The sequence below is a fragment of the Manis javanica genome, chromosome 7 (genome assembly GCF_040802235.1).
Source record: "Manis javanica isolate MJ-LG chromosome 7, MJ_LKY, whole genome shotgun sequence".
Lineage (NCBI taxonomy): Eukaryota > Metazoa > Chordata > Mammalia > Pholidota > Manidae > Manis > Manis javanica.
This window is the reverse complement of record NC_133162.1, coordinates 95,805,751-95,827,856: the sequence shown is the minus strand read 5'-3', so window position 1 is coordinate 95,827,856 and position 22,106 is coordinate 95,805,751. Positions and strand designations below refer to the sequence as shown.

The 22,106-nt window shown below is 38.7% G+C and overlaps 1 protein-coding gene across 5 annotated transcripts in view; it reads left to right on the top strand.

Moving 5' to 3' along the window:
- The window catches only part of EPB41L5 (erythrocyte membrane protein band 4.1 like 5), a 229,699-nt gene that overhangs the window by 11,454 nt on the left and 196,139 nt on the right, over positions 1-22,106 (top strand). For all 5 annotated transcript variants that reach the window (XR_005056683.2, XM_037001034.2, XM_037001033.2 and 2 more), the window contains exon 2: positions 9,630-9,817. Coding sequence is in view for 4 of the 5 variants with exons in the window: in XM_037001034.2 (XP_036856929.1) it covers positions 9,638-9,817 (180 nt within the window). In the remaining variant the exon portion in view is untranslated. The remainder of the gene's footprint in view (positions 1-9,629; positions 9,818-22,106) is intronic.

Sequence of the window (22,106 nt, the reverse complement as noted above, 5' to 3'; positions counted from 1 at the left end):
GGTAGGTCTGTTTTGAGCATGTTGATGAACCTCCATACTGCTTTCCACAATGGTTGAACTAATTTACATTCCCACCAGCAGTGTAGGAGGGTTCCCCTTTCTCCACAGCCTCGCCAACATTTGTTGTTGTTTGTCTTTTGGATGGCAGCTATCCTTACTGGTGTGAGGTGATACCTCATTGTAGTTTTAATTTGCATTTCTCTGATAATTAGCGATGTGGAGCATCTTTTCATGTGTCTGTTGGCCATCTGTATTTCTTTTTTAGAGAACTGTTCAGTTCCTCTGCCCATTTTTTAATTGGGTTATTTGTTTTTTGTTTGTTGAGGCGTGTGAGCTCTTTATATATTCTGGACGTTAAGCCTTTATCAGATCTGTCATTTTCAAATATATTCTCCCGTACTGTATGGTTCCTTTTTGTTCTATTGATGGTGTCTTTCACTGTACAGAAGCTTTTCAGCTTAATGTAGTCCCACTTGCTCATTTTTGCTGTTGTTTTCCTTGCCCGGGGAGATATGTTCAAGAAGAGGTCACTCATGTTTATGTCTAAGAGGTTTTTGCCTATGTTTTTTTCGAAGAGGTTAATGGTTTCATGACTTGCATTCAGGTCTTTGATCCATTTTGAGTTTACCTTTGTATATGGGGTTAGACAATGGTCCAGTTTCATTCTCTACATGTAGCTGTCCAGTTTTGCCAGCACCATCTGTTGAAAAGACTGTCATTTTGCCATTGTATGTCCATGGCTCCTTTATCAAATATTAATTGACCATATATGTTTGGGTTAATTTCTGGAGTCTGTAATCTGTTCCACTGGTCTGTGACTCTGTTCTTGTGCCAGTACCAAATTGTCTTGATTACTATGGCTTTGTAGTAGAGCTTGATGTTGGGGAGTGAGATCCCCCCTACTTTATTCTTCCTTTTCAGGATTGCTTTGGCTATTCGGGGTCTTTGGTGTTTCCATATGAATTTTTGAATTATTTGTTCCAGTTCATTGAAGAATGTTGCTGGTAATTCGGTAGGGATTGCATCAAATCTGTATATTGCTTTGGGCAGGATGACCATTTTGATGATATTAATTCTTCCTAGGCACGAGCATGGGATGTGTTTCCATTTGTTAGTGTCCCCTTTAATTTCTCTTAAGAGTGACTTGTAGTTTTCAGGGTATAGGTCTTTCACTTCTTTGGTTAGGTTTATTCCTAGGTATTTGATTCTTTTTGATGCAATTGTGAATGGAATTGTTTTCCTGATTTCTCTTTGTATTGGTTCATTGTTAGTATATAGGAAAGCTACAGATTTCTGTGTGTTAATTTTGTATCCTGCATCTTTGCTGTATTCCAATATTAGTCCCAGTAGTTTTGGAGTGGAGTCTTTAGGGTTTTTTATTTTCAGAATCATGTCATCTGCAAATAGTGACAGTTTAACTTCTTCTTTACCAATCTGGATTCCTTGTATTTTTTTGTTTTGTCCGATTGCCGTGGCTAGGACCTCCAGTACTATGTTAAATAACAGTGGGGAGAGTGGGCATCCCTGTCTTGTTCCCGATCTCAGAGGAAAAGTTTTAGCTTCTCGTTGTTCAGTATGATGTTAGCTGTGGGTTTATGATCCTTTTGATGTATTTTTGAATTCAGTTTGCTAGTATTTTGTTGAGTATTTTTTCATCTACATTCATCAGGGATATTGGTCTGAGTTTTTTTTTTTGGTGGGGTCTTTGCCTGGTTTTGGTATTAGGGTGATGTTGGCTTCATAGAATGAGTTTGGGAGTATTCCCTCCTCTTCTGTTTTTTGGAAAACTTTAAGGAGAATGGGTATTATGTCTTCTCTGTATGTCTGATAAAATTCTGAGGTAAATCCATCTGGCCCAGGTTTTTTTTTCCTGGGAATTGTTTTGATTACTGCTTCAATTTCTTTCCTGGTAATTGGTTTTTTTAGATTTTGTGTTTCTTCCTTGTTCAGTCTCAGAAGGTTGTATTTTTCTAGGAAGTTGTCTATTTCTTCTAGGTTTTCCAGCTTCTTAACATATAAGTTTTCATAGTAGTCTCTGATAATTCTTTGTATTCCTCTTGGTTCTGTTGTGATGTTTCCTTTCTCGTTTCTGATTCTGTTGATGTGTGTTGACTCTCTTTTTCTTTTAATAAGTCTGGCTAGAGGCTTATCTATTTTGTTTATTTTCTCAAAGAACCAGCTCTTGGTTTCATTCATTTTTTTTCTATTATTTTATTCTTCTCCAATTTTGTTTATTTCTTCTCTGATCTTTATTATGTCCCTCCTTCTGCTGACCTTAGCCCTCATTTGTTCTTCTTTTTCCAATTTTGATAATTGTGATGTTAGACTATTCATTTGGAATTGTTCTTCCTTTTTTAAGTATGCCTGGATTGCTATATACTTTCCTCTTAAGACTGCTTTCGCTGCGTCCTACAGAAGTTGGGGCTTTGTGTTGTTGTCATTTGTTTCCATATATTCCTTGATCTCTATTTCACTTTGTTCGTTGATCCTTTGATTATTTAGGAGCATGTTGTTAAGCCTCCATGTGTTTGTGAGCCTTTTTGTTTTCTTTGTACAATTTATTTCTAGTTTTATACCTTTGTGGTCTGAAAAGTTGGTTGGTAGAATTTCAATCTTTTGGAATTTACTGAGATTCTTTTTGTGACCTAATATGTGGTCTATTCTGGAGAATATTGCATGTGCATTTGAGAAGAATGTGTATCCTACTGCTTTTGGATGTAGAGTTCTATAGATGTCTATTAGGTCCATCTGTTCAAGTGTGTTGTTCAGTGCCTCCGTGTCCTTACTTATTTTCTGTCCGGTAGATCTATCCTTTGGGGTGAGTGGCTTGTTGAAGTCTCCTAAAATGAATGCATTGCATTTTATTTCCTCCTTTAGTTCTGTTAGTATTTGTTTCTCATATGCTGGTGCTCCTGTGTTGGGTGCATATATATTTATAATGGTTATATCCTCTTGTTGGACTGAGCCCTTTATCATTATGTAGTGTACTTCTTTATCTGTTGTTACTTTCTTTGTTTTGAAGTCTATTTTGTCTGATACTAGTACTGCAACCCCTGCTTTCTTCTCTGTGTTGTTTGCATGAAATATGTTTTTCCATCCCTTGACTTATAGTCTGTGTATGTCTTTGGGTTTGAGGTTTCTTGTATGCAGCATATAGATTGGTGTTGCTTTTTTATCCATTCTATTACTCTGTGTCTTTTGATTGGTGCATTCAGTCCATTTACATTTAGGGTGACTATTGAAAGATATGTACTTATTGCCATTGCAGGCTTTAGATTCATGGTTACCAAAGGTTCAAGGTTAGCTTCTTTAGTTTCTTACTGCCTAACTTAGCTCGCTTATTGAGCTGTTATATACACTGTCTGGTCATTCTTTATTTTTCTCCCTTCTCATTCCTCCTCCTCCATTCTTTATATGTTGGTTGTTTTATTCCGTGCTCTTTCGTGTTTCCTTTAACTGCTTTTTGTGGGTAGTTGATTTTATTTTTTGCCTTTAGTTAGTATTTGGTTGGTCTGCTTTCTTTGGTGTGATTTTATTTTCTCTGGTGACATCTGTTTAGTCTTAGGAGTGCTCCCATCTTGAATAGTCCCTCTAAAATACCCTGTAGAGGTGGTTTGTGGGAGGCAAATTCCCTCAACTTTTGCTTGTCTGGGAATTGTTTAATCCCTTCTTCATATTTAAATGATAATCGTGCTGGATACAATATTCTTGGTTCAAGGCCCTTCTGTTTCATTGCATTAAATATATCATGCCATTCTCTTCTGGCCTGTAAGGTTTCTGTTGAGAAGTCTGATGATAGCCTGATGGGTTTTCCTTTATAGGTGACCTTTTTCTTCTCTCTAGCTGCCTTTAAAACTCTGTCCTTGTCTTGATCTTTGCCATTTTAATTATTATGTGTCTTGGTGTTGTCCTCCTTGGGTTCTTTCTGTTGGCAGTTCTGTGTACTTCCGTGGTCTGATCGTTTATTTCCTCCCCCAGTTTGGAGAAGTTTTCAGCAATTATTTCTTCAAAGACACGTTCTATCCCTTTTTCTCTCTTCTTCTTCTTCTGGTACCCCTATAATGCAGATATTGTTCCTTTTGGATTGGTCACACAGTTCTCTTAATATTGTTTCAATCCTGGAGATCCTTTTATCTCTCTCTGTGTCAGCTTCTATGCATTCCTGTTCTCTGGTTTCTGTTCCATCAATGGCCTCTTGCATCTTATCCATTCTGCTTATAAATGCTTCCAAAGATTGTTTCAGTTCTGTAATCTCCCTCTGCACGTCATCCCTTAGCTCTTGTATATTTCTCAGCATCTCCGTTAGCATGTTTATGATTTTTATTTTGAATTCTTTTTCAGTAAGACTGGTTAGGTCTATCTCCTCAGGTGTTGACTCTGTGATCTTTGTCTGCCTCAAATTCTGCCTTTTCATGGTGATAGAGATAGTTTGCGGAGCTGGCACGAGTGATGGCTGGGAGAATGTTCCTTCTTGTTGGTTTGTGGCCTTCCTCTCCTGGGAGAACAGCGACCTCTAGTGGCTTGTGCTGGGCAGCTGCGCGCAGATGGTGCTTCTGATTCTTGCCCGGCTGCCATGGAGTTTATCTCCGCTGTTGCAGTGGTCGTGACCTGCCTCGGGCTGCTGCTCCGATATGGCGGAGGCACATCAGAGGGGAAACGACTGGGAGGCTGTTTATCTCCGTGCGGGGCCTTTGAGCTGCCCTGCTGTCCAGGGGGTTTGGATGCCTGGAGTTCCCAGGGATTCCCTTCCACAGGGCTAAGTGTCCTGGGACGCTTCTGTCTAGCTGTGACGTCCCTGTCCCTTTAAGTCTTCCAAAAAGCACTCACTTTTCTTTGTTCCCGGGGCCCGCTGACTGCGGGGACCCACTCACAGGTCTTACTGTCCTGCTTCCCTAGTTTTCAGCACCCCACGCATGCACTGTGTCTGTGCTCTGGTGCGGATGGCTAGGGCTGGCTATTTAGCAGTCTTGGGCTCCCTCTCCCTCCCTGCTCTGACTCCTCTCCTCCTGCCGGGTTCTGGGGTGAGGGGCCTCGGGTTGTGCCGGGCCACGGCTTTTATCTTACCCCCTTCATGAGGTGCTGGGTTCTTGCAGGTGTGGATGTAGTCTGGCTGTTGTCCTGTGTCTTCTGGTCTCTCTTTTAGAAAGAGTTGTCTTTGTTGTATTTTCAAAAATATATGTGGTTTTGGGATGAGATTTCTGCTGCTCTACTCATGCCGCCATCTTGGCTCTGCCCCAGCGGGTATGATTTTATTCAGTTCTCTGTAATCCACAGTCATACGCCAGGAGCCATCTGGCTTTTTTACTGGCCACAGTGGGGATTTGAAAGGAGTATGGGTGAGCTTTATAATACCCACCTTTTCCAGCTCCTGGAGAGTTTCTCCAATCTCTTTATGCCCTCCAGGCAGTTTGTACTGTTTGGTATTAGTCACCCAACGAGGCACAGGCAAAGCTATGGGCGGGTGCCTAGCATGTCCCCTCAGAATTGCCTTCACCACACATACTCTCAGTCTGAACTCAACTGCAGTGGTCTTAGCCATAGACCCTGCAGGATATCAGTCCCCAAAATATACTCAGGGATAGGAGATATATACACAGTGTACTCTTTTGGGTGTAGATGCCCTATTCCTTAAGGGATTTGGGCTTGTTTCACTCTGATAGCCTTATCCCCATATCCTTCTATGATAGTGGGGGTCCTCAGGAACTGCTCAGGGTTACCATGAATCAGTGAACATTCAGCCCCTGTGTCCACCAGAGCCAGGACACATTGTATGTTCACTCAGGACCAATGGATAGCTCTTCCAACATGTGGCCTCCGGTCCCACCCCCCGCCCCTTAGGGCCATTACCTCGACCATCCCCTCAGTCAAACCATGTTCCCCAGTCATCTTCATGTGTTGACTCATGTGAGGTTGGCTTGCTCTCCAGCAGGAAGTCTTGCAAACACAAAGGCGGACCTGTGGGTCTGTCTCTGACCTCTGCCTCTTTGGTCGTAATGGCTGTAACTGCTGCTCTGGTTTCAGTTGTTGCCATGAGTCTAGTAAGATCCTATTAGACTTTCTGTCTAATTTCCTTTCATATGCTCCTTACTGTATTTAATCAACCCACATCTGCATCCTTGTAACCTTCATGGGGCCCTTTAAATTCTTCTTGTGAGTAGCAGACCTTATTTCTTTCTGTGTTCTCATTGCTTCAGCCTCTCCTAAGTCTGTTACTGTACATGTCACCTCACGTATGGGCTACCTAAGTGAGGTGGAAGAATGGCCACCAGAGACCCAAAGAGGGATGTGGGAGCTGTTTGAAGCACAATATTTTTCATCCCAGTAGTGAAAATCTCTTCATCTGGGCCATAATTCTCTGGACTATAGGTGGCATTTCTTAGACCTAGCTCTTGGAACACCTGTTGGAGCTCAGCATGTGTCTGCCATCTAACAGGAGAGGATGGTAGATCACCCGGATTGGGTCACACAGCATGAAGTGCAGCCATAGGCAGTTTAGGAGGGGGTGATTCCCTGGGGTCTGATGTGCACTTTGTAACCGCTGCCTGAAGGTGGGCTGCACTGGCAAGGAAGACAGCTCTCCCATCTCTGATCCCAACAGAACAATTCCATCCACCCCTAAGTCCCACAGATGCAGGAGCCAAGGTGATATTGACTGTGAGGGCTTCTGCCTAAACTGGGAGCCCAAATCCACCAGCTCAGCCTGAGTATAGGGTTGGAGCATAGAGTGCTCCATGACCGGGGGAGGGGGCTGCTCCTCTCCTTGGGAAGCTCTCATTTTCTTTACAACCACTGGATGTGTTTTCAGTACAGGAGGGGACAGTGCCTCCGGCATCACCCCTTCATCCTTCCCCAGCTCCTCTATTTCTGGGGCTGATGACACCTTTCTCTCCCTTACTAGGAGAAAGAACTAGGAATGGTGTCCTCAAGGATCTTACAGAATGCTTTGCAGCTGGCATTCTCCTGCCACCTCCCCCTGTACTTCCCTCAGTAGTTTGTCTTTTTCCTTGACGGCCTTTTCCTCCTTCAGAGCACCTGGCAGCACTGTTGTCTTGTTCTGTAAGGAATCTTACCTTTTCAATGGTACCTTGTTGCCGGCATTATTGTACTGCCTCCTCTTGCCTCAATGTCATTTCCTTCTTCAGGGAATTCACAGAAGTTTTCAGCTCGTGTTCTCATGCTGCCATTTCTTGGGTCTTTTTCAGGAGCATGTCCTTCTCTTCTCTAGACCTTTTTAATATTGTGAGAAGCAGCCAACCCACAGTCCCCACTGCACTGTCTCACGGACACTCTCTCTCTCAAAAGGCCTACTTACTCTACCAAGGGCCATCCCTACTGCCTCAGGTGTCACCTCCACTTGCCTGTGGTTCTGGGGTGGGGCCCAGTCCTCCAGGAGGCAAGCCACCTCAGACCACATACCCATTGGGGGCAATCCACTGTCTACCCATTCACGGGGGCAGTTGCTGAAGCACCCCTCCCATAAGGGCAGCCTATCTTTTTCCTTTGTCAACAATGAACCCTGCTAACTTCACCAATTGTCTTGCCAATGGGTTTCAGCCCTGGGCAAGTTAGCTATGGATTCAGTGTGACCAAAGAAAATGACAACAAATGTTCTTCGGGGTGAAAGGGTTAATTACCCAGCTTGTTCTTCTGGCAGTAGGTCAAGCACTAACGTATCTGCCTCCTTCCAGAGCACTGGGCCAAGTTTTCTATATAGTGCAATAGTAGCTATATTGCCTATAAGCGGTAGCTTAACAACAGGTCAATTACATCATTCAGGTGGTTAAAGTTCAGTCAGGATCCTGGCCATAGGAACCCCAACTTGCCCACACCAATATTTGGAGCCAGAAAATGAGAGCTTGAGCCCCTGTCTTCATTATTTACTAAATCTTGAACTTGGCCAGTGGTTTAGTGACCCTTAGTTTACTCATCAAAATAAAACAGTACTTCAGGGTGTTTTTCTGAGATGCAAATAAGGTTATTTACTGAACATTTCTTGTACTTGATGACATGTGCTGAGTGGATAGCTATTCAAACTAGGAATGGTGTCCTCAAGGAGCTTACAGTAAGGGAGACAGATATGTACATGAATAATTAAAATCTGATTAGTGAAACCATAAAATGTCCTCAACGTTCAGTAGAACTGTACTAATGGGTGCCACTAACTCTGGATGTCAGAGATAGAGAGCTGAGATCCAAGGAATAAATAGGGATTTTCTGACATCAGAGCTGACAGTTTGGGTAACATGTAGCCGTTCATAGGCATCTGAAATGAGACTGGATACAAGGTACAAACAGCAGTGCTTGAAAAGAAACCTGGAGAGAGAGACTGGGCCAGGTGTTATGTATGAGTGCTTTTTCAATTGAAAGGAATCTAAAATTTTAATTATTTCTTTGGGATTTAAGCAGATGAACATACAAATAGCAAGTATGATGGCTTTGCCAGTTTATGCAATTATGTAGGAATATTCAGACTCGTAATATGTGTATGATAATCACTGATTTATAGGTACTTTTTTTTTAATGTGGGAGTATTTTAAAATTAGCTTTTATTTTTATTAAGCTTTTACATGTACTAGTTGAATCACCTAATCTGAAGGCTTCTTTTGAAAAACAGCTATCTCCTGAATTCTATTCCTTTCTCAAGACAACCAGTTTCACATTTTAAATAGCATGCTCTTATCACTGCTTCTTGATTTTTAGTTTTAGGAATGATCTTTTGAATTCTAGGCAAGATGAGAAATTAGCCGTCTGTCCACACCTGCCTATACTATGTAGCTCTCCTCAGCTATTGATAAGTTATAATTAACAGTTAGGTTGATATTTAGTGTTTATAGTATTAGGGCTATTTAAACTGTGACCGAGTAATATAGTGTACTGTGACTACATTCCTTTTTCTGTACATCTTGTGTTCTCTGGAATCAATAATTACCTTTTTTATTTCCTTGTTGGCTTAGTTACTTGAATTTATTCTTCTCGAATTCCCTTAATTGTGAAGATTGTTAGGTAGATTTTATGCTGTTTACATTTTATGTATGCTGTATTTAAAAAATTGCTAATACCTGTTTTAATTCTGTTAACGTTAATGTTCTGAATAGAGAGGAGATAGAACTAAATTTGACATTGTAAAGAATCATTTGTATTAAGTTGATCTGTAAGTAACAGAATATTTGATAAGAACTTGTAATATTTGAATTATACTTGTATTTTAGCTGAAATAAGTGATTATTTCTGTATTTTTATTACAAATGCCCCAAAAAGAATCGGAACTTTTGGGTACTACTGTGATCACCAGTGGATACTGTAGTGTATCCTCATCTTTATTGGGATCTGTGGCTATTGTACATATAATTCATTGAAAAGACTTGATGAACTTCATAAATGTTGGCCCTCTTTTACCAGATAGTTCAGTAAGTTCAGAAATGTTCTAAGCCACAGCTTTACTTTATATAAAAGTTTTTTAAAACTTTGAATTAAAGTAGCCAGTTTTAATTATTTTTTTCCAAGTTTACTTGACCAGGAGCCCCTTTTAATAGTATACCTACTATTGTTCACAGCACATTACTAACACCATTTTTCTGACTGCAAGTTGTGGGGAGTCTTCTGATACTTTTTTCTCTTTGTTCTTATAGTGACAAAAATGCTGAGCTTCTTCCGAAGAACACTTGGGCGTCGGTCAATGCGTAAACATGCAGAGAAGGAGCGACTCCGGGAAGCTCAGCGAGCTGCCATACACATTCCTGCATCTGGAGATGCTAAGTCCGTCATCACATGTCGGGTGTCCCTTCTGGATGGCACTGATGTTAGTGTGGACTTGCCGGTATGTAGGTCTTGCTATGACATTTTTCAGATTCTGAGATGAGTTTCTTCAGTTGATCTTTCTACTGAGAACTTCCTGGAGGAGTTAGGTAATGAATGTTAGTAATGATCAGGCACTGTTACGTACAGGTACGTGGGTCAGGTACGTGGGTCATGTACATTGGTACCTGAAATGATAGTATTTCTCCAAAATTAGTGGCAGTTACCTGCAACATGTAGGTGATAGGGCAGTTACTGGCACAAGTCATTTGCAAGATGTTTATTGTGTGTTCTTTATGATAGCAGTTATAGAGTGTGCTCTAGTGGATTTCTCATGGTCCATGTTGAACAATTATTAAAGCAATGAAAATCTTTGGAAGTGATAATGTGTACATGTACATTGTTAAGACTTTATTTCTCTATGCTTTTTGGTAATTGTAATTTTCAAAGCACTCCTCATTTTCCTCAAAGCAAATATTTCCTCAACAGTTTGATATACTTATATTGGTATACATTTTCTGCAAAGCAAGTATTTCACCAACAGTTTGCTATAATTGAAGTGAGAAAGAGAACTGTCTTCATACCCCTTGGTTCTGACTGCATATTTCTGTAGATTCCAGGGCAGGTTTTTCCTACACTGTAATCTTTATTTTAAGACAGGATGTTATAATTATATTCAAGTTTGGGATTTTTTTTTACAGTTACAATACATAATCATAACTCACAGTGTGAAAAAATCCAGTATTTGAAAGGGGTAACTTATTCTCTACACGCCTTCTTTTGAGGAGAGATGGAAGTAGCTATATAGTTTTGAGGGAGTTGCATTTCTTTCTGAGGTATTTATTAATAACAAATCTCTCCTGCATGTCTGTTCTGCATTAAAACATTTACATAACTAAGCTGTAAAATGTGTGATTTGATATAAGCATCATTGAGTGTTCCGTACTGCCTTCCCTCCTCACAAATGCTTTTTAGTACACATATTTTACCCAAAATACAATAAAACTATTTGTGTAAGATGATAGCCTTGATACTGCTACAATATAGATGAGTACTCTCTGGAAACTTTAAACTCACAGAGAGATTAAGGAATTGGATAGTTGGTTTAAATGAAGATACTGATTAATTGAATAGAATATACTAGTATGTATATATCTTACACATTTTTAAATAATGGCATGTGATAAAGTTAAAGATGCAGGATTTCTTGAAGTGATTTGAAGTCATCGTGAGTAATTATCTTTGTACATTAGACTGTACATTTTTAGGGATTTTGATTCTGGAGGACTTAAAGGCATTTACATTTTTTTCTTGTAAGGGCTTCTTGAGGGTTTGTTAGATTTTCTAAGATGTGATACTTTGTAAGGATATTTTCATATTCATTTCTTATTTGATAAGTATCTTAAGAATTTTGTGTACTGGTCCATTAAAATACCATTAGGTACTTGGTGAAAAGCTTGAGATTGCTATGTAAGAGACTGGAAGGAAGTTTCTTATTACCTAATATTTGAAGTATGAAGTCTCAAGTTTCTTGATGGAGAGGCTGATACTAGGAAAGTAGAGTTTGTAAAGGAGCTTTTTAAAGAGGCAGTGTATTGTGGAGGAGAAACAGCACTGTTTTAAAGTAATGGAACAAATGGCTAGTGACTGGTATAGAATGTTTTCCTATGCTTGTTATGCTCAGTAGAGTGTGTGCAATGCTTGATCAAGGCCAGAAATGCTAGCAAAACTCTCATGTAGACAGTTGCAGAGAAAAAAACTTAAAGAGTTTGAGGTTTGACTCTGTGGAACTAGAACAATTGCCCTTTCAGCTCTGCAGGTGAAATCCTAGAGTACGTGAACTAATTCTAGTTGCCTGCATGAATATTAAATGGGCACTGGTCTCCTAGCTAAACTTCCTTACTAAAGAAAAAAAATAGGCCAGAGGAATATTAATTTCTAAAAAGAAAAGGCTTTCCCTTATTCTGATTTAGCTTCTCAACAGTCTAGTATGATTTTGAAAGAAGATTTACAACTGATTCTGGAAATTGAATGAAGCATACTTATTTCCCAATTGGATTAGGGTCACTAGTAGCAAGCCAGCATTGAACTAAGATGAAGGTAGATAGTACGTAAGAGATTATTTGTGATTAAATAAAGTAATTTAAATCTGTGGACTTCGAATTAGTATATACTAGTAGTAATGATCATTTCCTTACTTCCCTTCCCTCTCAAAATTGGGGGAGAGATTTTAATGACTTGCATCTCAGTTTTTTCTTTTCTTTCTTTATTTTTTAAAATTTTGATATCGTTAATACACAATTACTTGAACATTATAGTTACTAGACTCCCCCCATTTTCACATCCCCCCCAACATATCCCTTTACAGTCACTGTCCATCAGCATAGTAAGATCCTATAGAATCATTACTTGTCTTCTTTATGTTATACTGCCTCCCATGTGACCCCCCCTACATTATGTGTGCTAATCGTAATGCCCCATTTTCCCCCTTATCCCTCCCCAGTCCCTTTCCCCTTGGTAACTGTTAGTCCATTCTTGGGTTCTGTGAGTCTGCTGCTGTTTTGTTCCTTCAGATTTTTCTTTGTTCTTATACTCCACAGATGAGTGAAATCATTTGATACTTGTCTTTGTCTGCTGGCTTATTTCACTGAGCATAATACCCTCCAGCTCTATCCATGTTGTTGTAAATGGTAGGGTTTGTTTTCTTCTTATGACTGAATAATATTCCATTGTGTATATGTAGCACATCTTCTTTTTATTTTATTTTTATTTTGGTGTCATTAATCTACAATTACATGAAGAACATTATGTTTACTAGGCTCCCCACTTCACCAAGTCCCCCCCACATACCCCTTCACAGTCACTGTCCATCTGCATAGTAAGATGCTGTAAAATCACTACTTGTCTTCTCTGTGTTACACAGCCCTCCCCGTGCCCCCCATCCACTATACATGCTAATCGTAATGCCCTCTTTCTTTTTCCCTGCCCTTATCCCTCCCTTCCCACCCATCCTCCCCAGTCCCTTTCCCTTTGGTAACTGTTAGTCCATTCTTGGGTTCTGTGATTCTGCTGCTGTTTTGTTCCTTCAGTTTTCCTTTTTTCTTATACTCCACATATGAGTGAAATCATTTGGTACTTGTCTTTTTCCGCCTGGCTTATTTCACTGAGCATAATACCCTCTAGCTCCATCTATGTTGTTGTGAATGGTAGGATCTGTTTTTTTCTTATGGCTGAATAATATTCCATGTGTATATGTACCACATCTTCTTTATCCATTCATCTACTGATGGACTCTTAGGTTGCTTCCATATCTTGGCTATTGTAAAAAGTGCTGCGATAGACATAGGGGTGCATATGTCTTTTTCAAACTGGGCTGCTGCATTCTTAGGATAAATTCCAAGTAGTGGAATTCCTGAGTCAAATGGTTCCTTTTTTTTTTTTTAAGAATAATTACAGTGAATAGAAAGAATCAATGAAAGCAAGAGCTGGTTCTTTGAGAAAATTAAAAAAGTAGATAAACCCCTAGCCAGACCTATCAACAAAAAAAAGAGAGTCTACTCACATAAACAGAATCAGAAATAAGATAGGAAAAAAATCACTATGGACACCACAGAAATACAAAGCATTATTAGAGAATACTGTGAAAAAGTATATGCTAACAAACTGAATGACCTAGAAGAAATGGACAACTTTCTGGAAAAATACAACCTTCCCAGGCTGACCAAGGAAGAAACAGAAAATCTGAACAGACCAATTACCAGCAACGAAATTGAACTGGCAATCAAAAAACTACTTAAGAAAACACCCCTGGAACTGATGGCTTCACTGCTGAATTTTATCAGACATTTAGTGAAGACCTAACACTCGTCCTTCTTAAAGTTTTCCAAAGAGTAGAAGAAGGTGGAATACTTCCAAATTTATTCTATGAGGCCAGCATCACTCTAATACAAAAACCAGGCAAAGACCCCACAGAAAAAGAAAATTACAGACCAATATCCCTGATGAACATAGATGCAAAAATACTCAACAAAATATTAGTAAACCAAATTCAAAAATACATCAAGAGGATCATACACCATGATCAAGTGGGATTTATTCCAGGGATGCAAGGATGGTACAACATTTGAAAATCCATCAACATCATCCACCACATCAACAAAAAGAAGGGCAAAAACCACATGATCATCTCCATAGATGCTGAAAAAGCATTTGACAAAATTCAACATCCATTTATGATAAAAACTCTCAACAAAATGGGCATAGAGGGCAAGCACCTCAACATAATAAAGGCCATATGTGACAAACCCACAGCCAACATTATACTTAACAGCGAGAAGCTGAAAGCTTTTCCTTTAAGATCGGAAACAAGACAAGGATACCCACTCTCCCCACTTCTATTCAACATAGTTCTGGAGGTCCTGGCCACGGCAATCAGACAACACAAAGAAATAAAAGGCATCCAGATTGACAAGGAAGAAGTTAAACTGTCCCTGTTTGTAGATGTCATGATATTGTACATAAAAAACCCCAAAGAATCCACTCCAAAACTACTAGATCTAATATATGAATTCAGCAACGTTGCAGGATACAAAATGAATATGCAGAAATCTGTGGTATTCCTATACACTAACAATGAACAAGCAGAAGAGAAATCAAGAAACAGTTCCATTCACAGTTGCATCAAAAAGAATAAAATACCTAGGAATAAACCTAACCAAGGAAGTGAAAGACCTATACTCTGAAAACTATAAGACACTCTTGAGAGAAATTAAAGAAGATATCAATAAATGGAAACACATCCTGTGCTCATGGATAGGAAGAATTAATATTGTCAAAATGGCAATCCTTCCTAAAACAATCTACAGATTCAATGCAATCCCTATCAAAATACCAACAGCATTCTTCAATGAACTGTAACAAATAGTTCTAAAATTCATATGGAACCACAAAAGATCCCAAATAGCCAAACAAGCCTGAGAAGGAAGAATAAAGCTGGGGGGATTATGCTCCCCAACTTGAAGCTCTACTACAAAGCCACAGTAATCAAGACAATTTGGTACTGGCACAAGAACAGACCCATAGACCAATGGAACAGACTAGAGAGCCCTGATATGAACACAACCATATATGGTCAATTAATATATGATAAAGGAACCAGGGACATACAATGGGGAAATGACCGCCTCTTTAACAACTGGTGTTGGCAAAAGTGGACAGCTACATGCAAGAGAATGAAACTGGATTATTGTTTAACTCCATGCACAAAAGTAAACTCGAAATGGATCAAAGACCTGAATGTAAGTCATGATACCATAAAACTCTTAGAAGACAACTTAGGCAAAAATATGCTGAATAGAAGCATGAGCAACTTCATCCTGAATGCGTCTCCTCGAGCAAGGGATACAAAAGCAAAAATGAACTCATGAAACTACATCAAACTAAAAAGTTTCTGTACAGCAAAGGACACCATCAACAACAAAAAGGCATCCTACAGTATGGGAGAATGTATTTGTAAATGACATATCCGAAAAGGGGTTAACATCCATAATATATAAAGAACTCACACGCCTCAACCCCCCAAAAGCAAATAAGCCGATTAAAAAACGGGCAGAGGATATGAAGAGACAGTTCTCCAAAGAAGAAATTCAGATGGCCAACAGACACATGAAAATGTGCTCCACATCATTAATCATCAGGGAAATGCAAATTGAAACCACAACAAGATATCACCTCACACCTGTAAGGATGGCCAGCATCGAAAAGACTAAGAACAACAAATGCTGGTGAGGATGCAGGAGAAAGGGGTACCCTCCTACAGTGCTGTGTGGGAATGTAAGCTAGTTCAACCATTGTGGAAAGCAATATTGAGGTTCCTCTAAAAACTAAAATAGAAATACCATTTGATCTGGGAATCTCACTCCTTGGAATTTACCCAAACAATACAACTTCTCAGATTCAAAAAAACATATGCACCCCTATGTTTATCGCAGCACTATTTACAATAGCCAAGCTATGGAAGCAACCTAAGTGTCCATCAGTAGATGAATGGATAAAGAAGATGTGGTACATATACACAATGGAATACTATTCAGCCATAAGAAAGAACAAATCCTACCATTTGCAACAACATGGATGGAGCTGCAGGATATTATGCTTAGTGAAATAAGCCAGGTGGAGAAGGAGAAGTGCCAAATGAAGCAAAACTGCAGGAACAAGACAGCACCAGACTCAGAGACTCCAAGAAGGGACTAGTGGTTACCAAAAGGGAGGTGTGTGGGAAGGCTGGTGGGGAGGGAGGGAGAAGGGGATTGAGGGATATTATGTTTAGTACACATGGTATGGGGGATCACGGGGAAAACAGTGTAGCACAGAGAAGGCAAATAGTGAATCTGTGGCAATTTGCTGCACTGATGGACAGTGACTTCATTGGGGTATGGGTGGGGACTTGATAATATGGCTATATGTAGCAACCAGATTGTTTTTTCATGTGAAACCTTCGTAAGAGTGTATATCAATAATACCGTAATAAAAAATTTAAAAAATGATAATAATTACAGTGAGATTGCCTTTCAGCATATGATAAAGGCATCAGTAGAAATTTCCAACTGCCTGATTTTAAAGTTTTCTCTTTTGAAATGCTGCAATAGTTCCTTTGATTTATAAGCTTAGTATCATTTAGTAAATTGTCTTGTCAAACTCTGCATTGTACTAAGTTTTACATTAATAGGAAATGCTTGATTAACCAATAGATAATAATTTTTATATACTACTTTGATGGTATAGACCATCTATAGTTATACCTTTAAATAAATTAGAAAAAATCCCATGTTTATGAATTTGAAGACATGGGACTGTTAAAATGGTAACAGTTTCCACACTGATCTACTGATTCAACATGATCCCCACTAGAATACCAGCTTTGTAGAAAACTATTTGTAGAAATTGACACGTTGATTTTAAAATTCATATGGAATTTCAGAGGACCCAAAATGGCCAAAACAATATTGAAAAAGAATAACAAAGTCCAGTTTTAAGTCTTATTATAAAGCAGCAGTAGTGAAGGTGGTGTGCTACCAGTGCAAGGACAGACACACAGATTGATGGAGCAGAAAAAGAACCCCAAAATAAGACCACACATCCATGGTCCATTGATTTTTGACAAGCGTGTTAAAACCATTCATTGGGAGAAAGAATAGCCTTTTCAACAAGTGGTACTGGGAGAACTGGATAGCCACATGCAAACTGATGAAGCTCGAATCTTACCTTATACTGAATGCAAAAAATAACTCAGAATGGATCAAAGACCTAAGCATAAGAACAAACACTATAAAACTCTTAGAAGAAAATTTAGGGATAAACTTCTGTGACTTTGGATATGGCACCAGTTTTTTAGATATGATGACAAAAGCATGAACAGCAAAGGGAAAAAATAAATAAATTGGACTTCAGAAAAATTGAAGTTTAAGTTAATTAAAATGAAAGCTTTTGTTGTTAATGGACACTTAAGAATGTGAAGACTCTTAAGAAAGGGAGAAAGTATTTGCAAATTATATATCTGATAAGTACTGAATCTAGAATACATAAAGAACTGTTAAAACCCAATTTAAAAGTGGACAAAGGATGTGAATAGATGTTTCTCCAAATAAGATATACAGATGGCCAATAAGCATATGAAAGGATGCTTGACATCATTAGTTATCATAGAAATGCAAATCAAAACCATAATGATATACCACTTCATATCTACTAGAAAGGCTGAAATGAAAATGTCAGGTAAGTGTATCACAATTCTTCCAAGTGGTAAAGATACCTCAAGACAAATGCTGGGCATAGAAGCCACAGGGCATAAATATGCAAAGAAGTAAAAAACTAACCTTTTCAAACAATAAGGCTTCTCTCTCACTTACCAACTTTACGTTTCCCTGTATGGCCCCGGAAGATGACTGGTTAGCCAGAGAAGGGTAAGATTCCTCAAGGGAGGAACAACCTAAGACAGGCACACTCTCAGGGGGGCCATCAGGTGAGAAATTGGGAATCAACAGAGGTGAGGCTTAGAACCTCCCCCCCGCCCCCCTGTTCTGAGAGAAATCTGCTGCATCCCTGGATGTTTTATTGCCCTTGTCTAGCTTGGATTAACACATAGTCTACAGGCACACACCTGATCATCTACATTTGCTCTCTTACAACACTAAACTATGTTTTCTACCTTTATCTTGCATCTACCTACCACTTCAGCATTTTATTAAAAATTATAATAATAAAGAGAGAAATGTGGTATCCACATATAAATCAAGTATAAAAATCAAACGAATATTCATATTTGAACTGACTGTTTATAGTTCATAATGCATGATCAAAACCGAAAGTTTCTGTGATGACTGCCCTTGTACTGTTCACCATGTAACTTATTCACTATGTAAGAATTTGTTCTCCATGTAAGAACTTGTTCGTTATGCTTCAGAAGATTGGAGACTGACAAAAATTAGGCTTGGGGTGGATTAATGATTATACATTGAGCATTGAGTCCCCTATACAGAATTTTATTGTTGTTAACAACCATTTGATCAAAAAAAATAGGAGAGATGCCCTCAAAAAAAAAAAAAAAAGTACACACTTCCAATTGTAAAATAAATAAGTAACCGGGGTATAATGTATAGCATAAGGAATATAGTCAAAATATTGTAACAGCTTGGTATGGTGATAGCTGGTACCTAGAATTATCATGTATATAAATGTTCAATCACTGTGTTGTACACCTGAAACTAATGTAATACTGTGTGTCAACTACCCTTCAATAAAAAATAATTATCTAAAAAAAAAAAAAGAAAGAAAATGTTGAGGATGTGGAGAAATTTGAACCCTTTTACACTTTTTGGCAGGAAGGTAAACTGATGCCGGTACGGCAGGAAGGTAAACTGATGGAGATGCTTTAGAAAACACTCTGTCAGTTTCTGAAGTGATCAAATATAGTTAGCATGTGACCCAGCATTCTACTTTTGGATATATACTCAAGAGCATTGAAATCATATGTCTGCACAAAAACTTGTGCACAGCTGTTCCTAGCACCATTACCCTTAATACTCAAAAGAGAAACAACCCAGATGTCTATCGGCAGATGAATGGATGAACAAAATGTGTTACAACCATACAATGGGATAGTGTTTAGCTATAAAGGAAGTGAAGTACTGATGCATGTTACACAGATGAACTTTTGAAAACGTGATGCCAGGTGAAAGGAACCAGTCATAATAGACCACATAGTAAGCTCGAAATACTAAGCTTGTAAATCAATCAAAGAAGTTACTGTGGCATTATATGATTCCATTCACATGAAAGTACAGAATAGAGAAATCTGTAGGAAATAAAAAGTAGATTAGTGATGCTTAGGGCAGATTGGTGGGTACTGAGGGAACAGTGTTGGTGGTTGGGGGCACAATAGCTAAAGGATACAAGATTTCTTTTTAATTTTTTATAATTAATTGTGATGGTGGTGCATATCTGTGAATATTCCTTTGAATGGTATACTTTTAGTGGGTGAATGGTATGGAATGTGAATTATATCTCAAAGCTGTTTTGAAAAAAGAATGCATGGATTTTTGTGTATTTGTGTTTTATTCTACTTATGTTTTTTTTTAATGGTCAAGAGACATGATAAGTAGACATACAGGCTTAATTTAGAGGTGATATGCTTCTTGACTCATTACAGAAAAAAAAGCAAGCCTGCAGACAGTACAGTAATGAAGGCGCACAAGATGGTGTGGCTGTGGACTATTAGTGGCAGGAGGATTGTGGTGGAAGGAATGTTTGGTGAGGGAAGGGGATGAAAATAAGAAAGGAGTAAAACATGGTTTTAACTTTGTAGAGGGTACTATTGATTGTGTGGAAGAACATGAGAGGGTAGCAGCTGTCTTGGAGAGAGGAGTGAAAGAGTGAACTGGAGAAAAGAGCTTCAGTGGGATGATGTTTTTGGAAGCCAGGTGTTAGAGGGTTTGAAGGTTACTGGGAGTAATCTTACATTCTTTGGATTTATAGTCCCTTGTGCTTAATAAAACTAAGTATTATTTAGTTTTGGGGGGACATGCTGAAGGGAAAATGGGGGGTCGCCATGAGAATTGGCAGTAAAAGGAAGGAAGGAGATAACACAGTAGCTAGAGAATGGCCGTGTAGGGAAGGCCTGAGTTTATTTGAATGAATAGGGAGCATGCTCCTCAGAAATTGGCTTATATATGTAAGGTGAAGATGATAGGAGGAACCTTCTAGGGAGACTATTCATCTTAGCTGAGAAAGAATGCTGATAAAAAGAGAGTAGATGATGGTCTTAATCTTCGGAAAAGAGATGTGAAGTGAGGAGTGGCTCTGAAAGAGGCTGGAATACTTGGTTAGGAGGAAGAAAGAGTGTAAATAGCTAGTGCTGGTCTAGATTTTGTGCCTCAAAGGATAGCAGCAAGAAAATAAAAAGACACAGAATGGGAGAAAGTATGAATTTGGAGTGGATCAGTGCTGTGGATCTGTTTTCACTTTTCTACTTAGTTTGTTTTCAGTAGCTGCCAGGAGAAAGGGTATATAAAAATAAATAACAATATTGACCCTCAAATGAAGGCTCTTACATCCATATTCCACATACTCTGGTCATACTGGACCTTCTTACTATGGCCCAGACATGGTAGACTGTTTTACAACCCTGTGCCTTTGCATAGGCTTTATACTGACCAGAATTACAGGAACAAAGTAGTATAGAAGAAGGAAGGTTCCTTCTGTCAGGATTATTGAAAGTAACTCAGATGAATTGATTCTTGAGAAACCAGAGTCAAGAGGTCATTAGGGACACAGAAGATGTGCTAACCAGAAAGAACTCCATTTGGCTAAGGCTCAGTAATTATTGGGGAAATAATAAGCAGGTAAAAGTGCAGGAGTGGCAGGACTGTATGTGGATAAGACTGTGATAAGTAAGCAAGGAGCAGTTAGTAAAGACTCTAGTTTATGGCCCAGAATTTGCACTTTAATCTGTAGAGGAAGAGGAATAATTAAAGGATTTTTAAAGATCAGAGGAATGTTCTGTTTTGCAGCTTTTGGAAAAAGCACATTGGCAGCTTCTGCCTCTGTCTTCTGACTACTGCATGTCTCCAGTTGGCCCCTTCCCTCAACCCCACCACATACTGTCAAGATTTCATCTTTGTTTATTTTGTTTTTACTTAGGGTTGCAGAGTTCTGTTAACCCTTCCAGACCCAATTTTAAATAAAAATTCCTCTGAAGCTTTCAGTACTTTCAGTCATACTTAACTCTCCTTCATTTCGTCTTTCTTTATTTTTATTGGTTTCAGGTGTACAATATAGTGATTTGACAGTTATGTACATTATTAAATGCTCACCACAATAAACATAGTTACCATTATCCTCATTTCTTCAGCATTTTGTTTATACCTCAAGAATAGTACTCATATTTTGTTTAAATTAGTTGTATATGCTTTTATTCTTAGCTAAGAGCTTTGTGATTGCTTGACGGCAAGATATATAAGCATATTCATCTGTATAACTAGCAGCTAATGCATAATACATGTCTGTCCAGTAATTGTTGAATCATATTATGTCAAGTGTGTATATTTCCTGTGAGCTGTGAAGTGCATAATGAACTGAAACACTGTTAAGAGGATATAGAATAGGACAGAACCAACTGATTCAGGAACTGCTTCCAAGGTTGATACTAACAGATTGATAATTATTTTTTAAAATTATGATTGAGTTAGGTATTCACCCACCTAGAATAATATCACCAAGACCACATTTTCCAACTTGTCAGTAATAATGCATTTTATTTGAGTTAGACTTAGAAGTCTTTCTGAAATAAACAAACTGCAGTTAACTTACCTACTTCTTGTCTGTGTCTTTATTTTCATGAAATGGTATAGTTCTTCCTTTTGCTGACTAGACTCCAGATGAAAGTTTTAAAAATATTCACATTATCCCTTAAAATCACATGAACATGTTTTGAGAGACTTTTTGTTTGAGATGTCAGGTTTCTGTTAGCTTGAGTGTTATTAACCTCAGGAACTTGCTAAAAGCCTTGTGTTCACTCCTAGTTGGCCTGTAATTGGCCTCTATAAAGGGGCAGTACATGCCCTTGCGACGTTTTTATTTTGAGGAGAAGCCACCTACTTGCATAAGCCCATTTTCTCTTTTCTCAGAACATAATTATCTTGTTTCAGGAGGCTGGCAAATAATACTTCGGCAGAAAAAGGATGAGAGTAGTTTTTTAGCCATACTTCCCTGTGGTCTTTGAAGCAAATATAGCACATTGATGGACTATGAAATTG